Here is an 11,650-nt window from a genome sequence, read left to right as displayed (position 1 = left end):
CAGCAACATGAATTGAAACCCCGAGAGAGACGCAGAAGCAGAGGCAGCCAGCGGGAGAGGCGCGCGGGGCTTTGGCGGCGTCCCCTCCGCTGGCAGGCTCGGGCGCTGAGGCTGGGCTGCGAGAGGCTTTCCGGGTACGGGGCGATTGGAAAACCTACTACAGCAAAAAGCAGCCTCGACCCTTCGCCCCATCCCCCCAACGCCGGCTCCTCGGCTGCCCGGGAGGACAAGGGGAGTGGGTCCGCGCTTCTCCGCCCGCCAAAGGGGCGGCCGAGTCCCCGATGGCTCTCATCATGGAACCCGTGAGTAAATGGTCTCCGAGTCAAGTGGTGGACTGGATGAAAGGTAACTAGCGTGGCCAGGCTGTGTGGTGTCCCCGGAGCCTCTGGCGTCTCCCCTCTTGCTGGGGGCTCGGCAGCCTTCCCTGCATTTGTGTGTCCGAGCTCGTGCAATCTGGGTGTCACGCACGTGTGTCTTATGCTCCCCCCCCCCCAGCGAACTGGTGGCGTGCGGTGCGATGGCTGAGAAATAACCTGCCCCCGGGTCCGCAGCCCGAGGGGGCAAGATCCGCGTCCCGCTCAGTCTGTTACACGTGAGACTTGAGCTGAACCGGGATGGACATTTCTTAGCGTCCTTCCCTGCCACTGCCCCTCGGCCGGCAGGTGCTGCCGCTCTCCATGGGCAGATGCCGGCTGGGGGTGGAGAGGCACCGAGTGGTCCCTCTGACCCTGCTGCTGCCCCGGAGTCCCCGCACTCGGCCGCCTCTCGGCGGGGCCGAGTCCGATGGGGCGCTGCTGGGAGAGAGCCTGGTCTCCAGGAATCATGTTCTAATCTCCGTCTCATCATCATCGTCCCCTGTCATCAGGCAGGTATTTGATCCGCCACCGCCAGCCGCCTCCTTCCCCGCCCAGCTTCTTCCTGTCACTTCTGGAGCGGCCAGGGGATTTTCCTGGCCCCGCGGGACCTGCCCTTCCCTTCCCACCCCTGCGCTCTGGAGGGGAGCGGTGGTTCATGGCTGCGTTACCCTCCCAAACTCTTGCTGGCTGGCCCAGCCCGTCTGAGCGCGGGATTTGAAGCCAGAGCTGCCCCTGGTCCTCACTCCGGTCTGGGGGGCTGGTTCTCGGTAGCATGCTGATTTCCGCTGTGGGGTAAGCGGCTTTGCGCGTTTGGCATTGCTGGCTCCCTGTACAGCCAGAGTGACCAGGCGCCTCTAACCCTGGCTGCCTGTGGAGTATTTGCTTATGGGCGGCCGGTATATGGTGGCTGTACAGCCGGGGAGCGCAACAATTCCCTTAGCTCTCTCCCCGCAAAATTTCATCCACTTACATCAGTGGGAATGCTAGATCCTTACAGTCTTTTAAGGCGCTTTCCCCTTTTTTATTGAGACTGTATGTCATTTGCACCCTTCTTTCCTCGTTATAAAGCTGTTACATACGTTGTAACACTGCCTGACGCCTCAATCCACTACTTTCGTAACGCGCATAGTATTTGCCTGCTCAATGATTGCTGTATGGGAATGGAAGGAGAGTGGTTTAACACCCCCCGCCCCAACCGATGATGTATTTCATACACTATAATTCACATGCTTTAAGATTCAGTACCTATGTTCAGGAGGAAGCCGGGTGGATTGTTTTCAAAATTAACTCCCAGTACTTGAGCATGAAAATGGATTTTTTTTTAAATAGCTGAGCTGGTCCAATTAAAAAAAAAACACATTACATATTTGAGCTCAGGCTATTCTTGACAGATGGAAAATGAAATGACTCATATAATAAAAGTTTAACATAATGTCTGATGTTAGTTTATAGAGATGACTGATTTAAATGCATGCTTTAATCATATTTTGTCTTCAGAGGGTTAAAACTTTAAGCAAGATCTACCATATGAGAGAGATGTAATCAGTCCATTTTTAGTCAGGGGTTTAATCTCTTGTGAGCACCATAAGAAGCCTCCCCCCTTGAATGAAGCATTGGAAATCAATATCTTGTTATAAAATGTATTTCACTGTATAAAACAATGCCTATCTAAACCCTACATGCTAGTAAAAGTTTTAAAGCTTTCTGGTCATGATCTAAGATGCATTATTTACATTGACCTGGCACTCTTTATTGAACTGTATTTATTCATCCTACAGCTCAAGCCCTTAAACACAAATCTTCTCCAGATAGGAATTGAGCTTTGACATGTTTTCATATTATTTTATATACAGATACAGTTTTAAAACTCTAATTTAAAAAAACAGAATTTTTAGTATCTCTAATCTAGGCTGCAGCTGTGATTTGAATAAATCACATCTAGTATTATATATCCTTTAATAAAGACAGCACAACTGAATATGACTTTTGAACAACTGCTACATTGTGGGAGTTCTTCATAACATGTTGTGCCCTACTAATGTGAGTGTCATCATCCTTAAAATTTGAGGCACATAGCATATGTTTTCAGTTATTCCACCCTGGCATTTATAGCCATAAATAGAGTTATAATGTTCTGCAGCAGCAAGAAATCTGAGTGTTGCTGAAGTCCTCTCCATCCACAGAACTTAAAAACAGACAAAAAAAAACATGCATAACATAGTCATTCATCATCTAAGAAATGACAGAGTAACCAAATTTTACAAAGCTATTGAAACAGGCTGAAAGTTGTCAATATTGATAGTATGTACCTTGTAACTGTAAAATAATTCATGAGAAGTATTAATTTAAATATTCAAGTCCAATAAAAGTAAAAGACTACAGAATATTTGGGAGCTTTCTCAATTGATGGCTTAGAATAGGATGGACAAATGTAAACTTCCTCCACTATTGATTTTTAAACAAGCTATAGTCTCTCCCTTCTTGGCTTAGTAGATTTGGGAAGAGTGGGTCTTAACCTATTTGTAGCAATACCATATTTTCCAATCCTGCCCTAGAAATGTAATAACATATTTTTTTAATTTTTTTTTTTTAAGAAAAATGTGTTGGCAAGATGTAGCCATTATCTATTTTTGCTGAAAATACTGCACCTATGTAAAATCAGTCATTAAAATAATGCCAGCTTGTTTATGATTACTCTAATAAGATAGTATTAAAATTATATCATTAAATATTTGTAGCCTGAAACCTATGTCTAGAGATCATTGTAGCATCTGTCTGAAAAAAACAATACATGCAAACTTATAAAAGAAACATGGTTGACACAAATTATGCTTGAATTTTATGTTGCAAAACTTGATTTTAAGTGTATCTAAACTCAAAATTTAGTTTGGCTTTAGTTGATCTTGTCTACATTTACCAGAGGATTGATGCTGCGGTGGTCGATTTAGCGGGTCTAATAAAGGCCAGGTAACTTAGCTTAGATTGACTTTCCCCTTTTGTGTAGACAAGGCCTTAGCAATGAAACTGCAGTAGCAGAGCAGAACAAGTAATACTGATGACATACTTAAAAGTTTTAAAGTGATGTTAAATTGTTCTTAATCTTTGTAGGAGTAAAATGAAAATTCAAATTACTCAAGGAGGTGGCAGTGAAATAATTTCCTTAAGAAAGATAGAATTGCCTCTAAAGGAATGTAAGAAACAATTGTAGAGTTTTCTAGTGCATGCAAGAGTGGAGATTGAAGGGGTGGTGATATTGCCAAGTTATGCAAATAACCTCGTCCTCAGTGAACAGACATACTTCTGACCTTCCCTTTCTTTCTTTTTGTACTTGGCACCCAAGGTGAAAGCTCGTGTTCATTGCATCTCATTATAAAAGAAGCATCAACATTTGACTAGAACTCTCTGAACAAAAAATGTAGATAAATTGCATAGTTTTATAACTCATTGGTTTAGAAATTAGCAACATAAATAGTGGGGTGGTGTACTGTACTTGGTGCATAATGACATACAAACAATTGAAAATACTGTAATGGAAAAGGTTAAGTGGAGATGGTCACAATGACTTCACCCCCATCATTATTGTTCTAAAGTATTGCAATTTTCTTACAAATTATCTGATGGTGACATTTGATATCCACTTCAATCACTTTTTGTTTTCCTGGTGCTTCTAAACATTTTTCTAACAGAATTACCCAAAATGTCTCAAGTAAATAGCATATTCATCTGCTTAATAGATACTAATTTGTGTCTATAAAAAGATAAAGAAATAAAATGTGTAATTAGTACATCTGTCTTATTTCATTAGAACTTCAGTGGGATGCTGTGGAAAATACATTAAGGATTTTCATAATAATGGAGATCAGTCTTGGTTTGCATCCATTGCACTGAATCTTCGTTATAAGAAATCAAGTGCTGTTTGAATGTTTTTTTAGAAATTGGGTTATTTTGTTAAACTGGAAACACTGAACTCGGTTATCGCAGCTTGCTTTACATAGATGTTCCATTATAGAATGGGTATGCTAAGGGTAGATCTCTCAAGAGTGTACAACAGTTTGTCTAAAAAATGTTCTTTAGATCAGCTTTCAGTGTTCAAAGCGCAAAAACTTTTTAAAAAAAGAAAAATAAATCCTACTGATTACTATGATCTGGAAGATGTGTGTGTATGGGGGGAATGCAACACTTCAGATGATTGCTTTGGGTATTTATGTGAAGAGAATCTTACTGGTATAAATTGAACACTCTCAATAAATGGTCCAGCTTGGAATTATTTTTTCAGGCAAAAGAAAGGCATTTTGCTAGAGTAAGGACTAAAGGATTGAGCTCTATATTAAAAATGGAGATAAACTAATGTAAGTAAAACATTATAAGCTCAGAAGCAGTACGTATTATATTTAGACTTCAGGAGGAGATCTAGATGTGCAAGGAATAGGAATGCAGTCCATGGATATTTCATTGGATAAAAATCTCTTAAAGCAAGATTTTAAACTTCTGATAAGTCCAGTAGACACAATGTGGCCCAATAGTTTTCAAAAGATCTCTGGATTCCAGTAATGAAATGGACATAGTGGTTATGGAATTGGCTTAGCGCTTAGTTGGTCAACATTCAAATGGCCAGTGAGAATCTATAAAAGTGGAAGAATCCATATATGCTAGTCACAACTCACAATTAAAAAAAGACAAAATGCATCAGCTTGTGTCAGCATAGATATTTTGCAAACTTTAAAATTAACCCATGTACAATAACTGAACTGACACAGAGCTGTCAGATCAGCAGCAGGATTAGCTTTTTCTCTATCTCCGACATACAGTATGTTATTTTTTATGGTGAGGTTGGAAGAAAGGAATATTTTAATGTCTTAAAACTACTTTTTTTTTTTTTTTTTTTTGCCTTTTCACATGTTTAATGACTATTCTTAAAGGCCCTTCATGGATCACTGAACTAAGTTGATGTCAATCAACTCCTCTGCCTTTTCCTATGAGGACATATGTGGATTTCACTGAGGAATTGTGAGACATTCACATATTCCATGGATAATTCTTAGTGGGAGTCATGGTATGCACATCTTCGAGAAGTTGGGCTGTCAGATACACTTCAGATTTTTGAAGCATTGGGGAAATGCTGAGGACAAGATTTATGATTACTCTTCAAACACCAAGATGCGCTTTGGGGGTCTTCTGTTTTTATTAACTACATCCCTTGTAAGAATATTTATAATAACTGTAGTTTGCTGACAATAGCTTGATTTACTGTGGTTGATATGGTGACTCATTAGTTTTCAAAAAGTGCTAGTTAATTTTAATCTAATGCTCCCAGCTCCTGTACCCCAAAAAGGATGCCATGCTGGAGGAAAAGTTAATCAGTTTTGAAAAGCTAAATTAAACCATCTAATGAAGCTTATATCTTTGTTAACTGTACCCTGTGATATTTTACCAGATGAGCTAGCTCAATATCAAAAGAGAACACAGCAGATTAATATTACCATGTAGCTTTGTTTGTAGTAAACAGAAACTGAAATCTGATGTGTTGAGTTTTTCTCATGGCTTTTAATGCTATATTTTTTCCCATCCATAATATATTTTTTAAAGCAGTGCATGTGCGGGGACAAATAGCATGGAATGCTAACAAAATAAAAGCAGAAAGTAATTAAGATTCTTAATTTTACTGTGTTTAGTATTAAACACTGATAATTTCCTCAGAAAATTATTTTTTTCAAGGTAGGTAGAGTACTGTGTAGGTTACTGAATGTATATTTCAGATGAGACATCAAAACTGAGTCCCTTTCTATCCTGCATAAAGAGAAATTCCATAGCCCCTTTCATAAGAGCATGGGTTTGTTCTTGTGTCATCACCCTTCCCTCCTGCTTCAATTGACAGATGGCTTCCACCCCTGGGGTGGCTGGTTTACTTCAGTGATATATGTTTCATGCTTAAGAATCACCCAGCACTCCTGGCACAAGAAATTGCAGGGCTGTATGGAAATTCCCTGAAATGGCTCTGGTCTTTCCTTTCAGACCAAAACAGAGCGGTGCTATGGGCATCTTTTCTGCCGAAAAGTTCTAGAGCCCTCCCCTGCAGAGTTCCACAGGTTTAATCCTTCATCTCTTTATTCAAAATCTGTCCAAAGGCCTTTGGGAAGGTTGTTTAGACAGCAGGGAGTGAAGTGCCAACAGTACAGAGACATAGCTCTTTACCTCATATCTCCCAGCTTTCTCGATACTTGGCACCCTGAGGAAAAAAAATCGCTAAATTTGAACTTTGAGAAGACTGATACTCTTTTAAGAATGGTCTGCATCTTTAGGATTTCTTTAGCTTTAGGGGTCTTTTAGAATCTTCCTTATATTTGGATGTCCATATAGCCGTAGTGTCAAAAAATATGTCCCATCCTAGTGAACGTTGATATGCCTATGCTGAAACACACATTTGTGACCTCCAGGTGTGACCTCCAGGCTTGATCATTGCAACTGGTTACATCTAGGAATGAAGCCCCACATTCTGAAAATACTCTGACTGGCAAAAATGCAGCCACTGTCTGCTTAGCAACAGCATTCGCTGTAAAGATACTACTCAAGTTTTCTCTGCACTAGCTTTCCACTAAATGTGGCGTCAGCTCCGTTAAAAGTCTCTGTCCTGATATTCAAATGTCTCCATGGAACTGGCCTAGGTGCCTGAGAAAAATCACTTATCGCTCTGTGCCCATTACCTGCAATAACAGCTACTTTCTACTGGAACAATGAAACTATCAAGCAATAATAGAGAGGCTCATGAGTGAAAGAGAGAGATCTTTCAATGGAGCTGAACATAGAATATGGAATTCATTCTTATAAGCACTAAGAATGACCACAGATATGGCCACTTTCACAACTTCTTGCAAAACTCATTTTTGGACTTGGCTTTCCCTGAATAAAGTTCCTCTGACATGCAATACATTAGTAAATCAAAACACAGTAAAACTATAATTTAATCAAACTATCTGCTATAATGCTGGTAATATCTGTGTCCCCTCACCTTCTCACTCACCCACCAGTATGGCACCATTTTCATGTCCTGCCCCTGCAGCTGTGGTTTTCCCTGGGGAGGAAGTCACAAAGTTTTCACCTTTGCTTCTTCTATGTTGGGGATTGGAGAGGGAGGGAGAGACACACACACACCAGTCTGGCCCATAGACAAGTCTTTCAATATTACTTCCTTCCAAATGTCCTCCAATGATTTATTAGGTTAAAATTTGCTTTTTGTCTTTGGTTTAAAAAGTTTTGAGCTTTTGTATGTAATGCCTTTTTTATATGAACAAATGTTTACATTAGGGTCTACTGTTGTCAGCCTTGCTTTTCATATTATAATAGATTATACATAACCCACTTGCAAAACGTGTTCACCAGAAATAATTGTAATCTCCCTGTTTTTGTCTTTTGGAAATAAAGCTGCCTATGTAAAAGGTATGAAACATACACATGATCTGCAATCTTGTATTCATCGGTGAGATTGTGTAGTAGTCCAAGCATTGCGCAACAGTGAAAAACGGTCGTTGCTAATTGTCCTGTGTGGAACAGGTCAGACTTTTACCTGGTGTTAGCATTAAAACATAAAGTTTCTTTCAGAATAACAAATTGAAATTCTGCCAGATCAGAGGATGCATACAACACTCCATTCATTTTTGAAGTGATGGCTTTAGACTTTAAAGCATAACAAGGAAAGCTGTTGCTGAAAAACAGTGAAATAGGGCAGTACTTCAGACTTTTTATTATGAGGAATCATTGAATGTTTTTCTTTCTTAGAACTTTGATACCATTCTGAAAATTTTATTAATGCAAATTTCAGAATAACAATTGAGTTGTTTCCTACAGTATAGTGAAAAGGCTAATCTTTTTTTAGTTTAATTTACTGTATCAAATTTCAGTTTAAAAGGATTCCATTTTTAAAACTGCAGTGAAGGATTGTCACTGAAAGTTACATATTTTACTTCGTCTTTTATTTCTGTGAGCATCTCCAATATTTTTGCTCATCCTTGTGACATTATGAATTTTAATAACATTGATAGCTGTCACTTAAATCAGTTATGGTTATCTATTCAGATCTATTTGTCAGAGGCTGAGATGCTTTAAGTGCCATGGTTAACGATCCGAAACCAAAACTTGAGATGAAATTAATATATGTGGCAATGCTTAAAAGTCCCTTGGTTGGGTAACATTGTCTTTGCTGTGGCAATCAGCCACTTTGCAAATAATTAATAAAAAACATGTATTAAACATAAACATAAAGAACATACATTAGGTAACTTGTTAATCTTCTAGGTAGATAGTCTTAATGGATGAGGCAATTTTGTTCAACATGAAAGTAAATGTGCTAATTGCAGTGGCCTTTTAATATTGTCTGTTACACCTTTATTTTGTTTGAACATATTGTTCTGTTTCTAAAACATCTGTTGGTTTAAACATAGCCTCTCAATATGTTTTCTCAAGTGATTTCCACAACGGTTATATGCTGTGTTCATAGCAGTGCTAGGTTCTGATCTCTAGTTATTTGGGGTTTTGTTACACAGTACAGCATGTCACTTAAGCCAAACAATTTACAAATGAGCATTGAGCATTCTTGACAGGCTTACTATTTGATGGCGGCAATCTTGCAAAATGTAGAAATAATGTGAACCATATCAGTTTTTCATGTTAGAGTTTAGAAATGTCTATTTTATAGGAAGTTTGGCAGTATGCTTTCTAATATTAGTTCACTAATAATGAATTGTACATGTTCACTGTGTAAATTCCCAAATGTTGAGTGCTCCAAACTTTGTATCTGCTTCTAAGAACCACCGATCATCAGTGACATCCAGTTGGCATTGTGGATGCTAGTCTGTATGTCTCAGCAATGGACATTTTACTGAGTGCAGTTCTGCTCCCATTGAATCCATGGGTGTTTTTGTTACTGATTTCCAAGGAAGCAAGCGAGACTGTGTTTTTGTGAGAGAGTTTCTCATTTTCAGACATGCATCTGATTGTATGTAGCCAGGAGGAAAGTAAAATGTATCACAAGAAGAGATGTCTGCAGCTGGTTCTTCAAACTTTGACTATGTATGTATTTTATTTTTTTAAAGAGACCAGGTAGGTGAGGTAATATCTTTTACTGGACCAACTTCTGTCCCTTGCAACATGTGTTAACTGCTTATGCTGTGCACTCTGTTCCATCTTGTATTTAGCAGTGACACAGAGTACATTTCACAGACCTGAAGAAAAAAGCACGAAAGCTTGTCTCTCTCACCAACAAAAGTTGTCTAATAAAAGATATTCCCTCATTTACCTCGTCTTTCTGATATCCTGGGACCAACATGGCTACAGCTACACTGCATACATTTTTAAAGACATTTTTGTTTTACTTAATGTTGGCATTATCACCTCAACTAAAGCTTTAATCAGGTTAATTTTAACTTTAGAGCTAAAATGTATTAGTTCCAAATCAAGGAACTCTACTAGTATGGTACTTATTAGTCAAACTGAATCCTCTTAGGGTTTTTTTTCTTCTTCCTTTTTTTTTTTTTTTTTTTTTAGGAAAACTATCACAGCCAAAAGTTGAATGGATAACGAGAAAAACACAGTAGAATGTGTCTCAAAATGCCTGTTTTTTGTTTTAAAAGATATCATAAGATTGTTGAATTAATTTTAAGTATTCAAAAAGCTGCATTCAGGATATTTCACAGTATCCTGTTGCTTTCTTCATTCTTCTGTTCTAGTTCAGATTCACTTTTTTTTTCTCTCTTTTCAAAGGAGAGTTTGAGAATGGTATTTGTTTAGTTGTAATTTGCAAAAAAAAAAAAAAAAAAAATCATTACAATACAATTGCATGAAACTTTAAATTTTAAAGTCCTGAAATAAGTTTTAGTAGATTTACTATTTCTTTATGAACCAATCTAATCGTTTAAGCTTAACATAGAGGAATAGATGAATATGCAGCACATGACCAAACCCATGGTATAGAATAACCTACTTCAGTATAGTATACAGCTTAACACAGAGTATCTGGTGCGCTTTTTATATTACTTACGTTTTACTGGAAAATACTCCATATGGTACAAGCAGAGGTTAATTACGTAAAGCCCAATACCGCAGAGGGAGTTGGACATACTCTCGGGAGATGCTGAGCTTCTCTCAACTCCCACTGAAGTAAACATGAGTTGAGGGTGCTTAGCACTGCCAGGTCAGGCCCACCTTATTTCAAAGAAGCATTGTTCTGTTGAAGGCAGACAGAACATGAAGTGCTGGATTCTATGGCCCATTAAGGACATAAAGAGAGCTAGATATAGCCAGCTGTAGAATTCTCTTTATATAGGATAGGCAATTTCTCAACTGGGTGGGTTTTGCAGAGCCTGCAGGTCCTAGGGTACTTCCAGGGGTCCGGGGGCCCTACTGATCAATCCTCCTCCTCCCACTCTTCCCTCTCCTAACCTCTACCCCCTCGCCTGCCAGTACCTCCTGCATGTGAGGGAACAGCTGTTCCGTGGATCAGGAAGTGCGCTGGGAGGGAAGGGGGCGGGGGGATAGGGGACAGGGACCGGCCTGGGGCAGGGGCACAAAGAGGTGGGGAAGAGGAAGGGCATGGATTGGAGTGGGGAGGGAAGAGGTGCAGGCCTTTGGGGAAGGGATAGTGGGGAGACAGGAGGGCTTGAATGAGGGGCGGGGGAGGTCCACGAAAAATTGAAATCCAAAATGCAGGTCTCGGTTGCTAAAGTTTGAGAACCACTGGTGTAGGGGAACCCCTGGGGTGGAAGGCTAGGCTTGTCCTCCCTTCACTCCAGCCATCCTCCAACCCTGTGGTATGGGAGGGTAGGAAATGTGGGTCAGGGCATTTCAGGGTTGAGAACGAAAGTGAGGTAGACCAGAGGCCTCACAACACGTTATCCCCCACTGGGCATAAGGCCATGGAGCTTCCACTTCGACTGTGGAAGTGCGCTCCATGCTCAGGGTGACCAGATGTCCTGATTTTATAGAGACAGTCCTGATAATTTTGGGGCGCTTTTCTTATATAGGCACTATTAACCCCCACCTTCCTGGTCCTGATTTTCACACTTGCTATCTGGTCATCCTAACTCCACTGCCCTCAGCAGCCCAGCTGCAACAGATGTTACAGCAGGGCCCCTCTGTTGGTCCTACTTACTTACACTAGCAGGAGGCAAGTTAGAAACAGGGCTCCCTGGGGCTGTATACCAGGGAGCTGGGAATTGAACCCAGCTCCTGAGGCTCCCTTCTCTCTACATCTGAGCACGGCTTCAATATAGTGAAGTTATCTGTGCCAAAAAAAATCTTTTTCC

At 40.1% G+C, this 11,650-nt stretch overlaps 1 protein-coding gene across 4 annotated transcripts in view; it reads left to right on the top strand.

Moving 5' to 3' along the window:
* Positions 1-200: 200 nt before the first annotated feature.
* CNKSR2 (connector enhancer of kinase suppressor of Ras 2) overlaps positions 201-11,650 on the top strand; it is a 401,265-nt gene continuing 389,815 nt past the window's right edge. For all 4 annotated transcript variants that reach the window (XM_075059991.1, XM_075059987.1, XM_075059986.1 and 1 more), the window contains exon 1: positions 201-345. In XM_075059991.1, the coding sequence (XP_074916092.1) occupies positions 282-345 (64 nt within the window). In that variant the 5' untranslated portion in view covers positions 201-281. The remainder of the gene's footprint in view (positions 346-11,650) is intronic.

This window comes from Chelonoidis abingdonii, chromosome 1 (genome assembly GCF_003597395.2).
Source record: "Chelonoidis abingdonii isolate Lonesome George chromosome 1, CheloAbing_2.0, whole genome shotgun sequence".
Classification (NCBI taxonomy): Eukaryota; Metazoa; Chordata; order Testudines; family Testudinidae; genus Chelonoidis; species Chelonoidis abingdonii.
The sequence above is the reverse complement of the archived record's forward strand: the minus strand, read 5'-3'. Positions and strand labels throughout refer to the sequence as shown.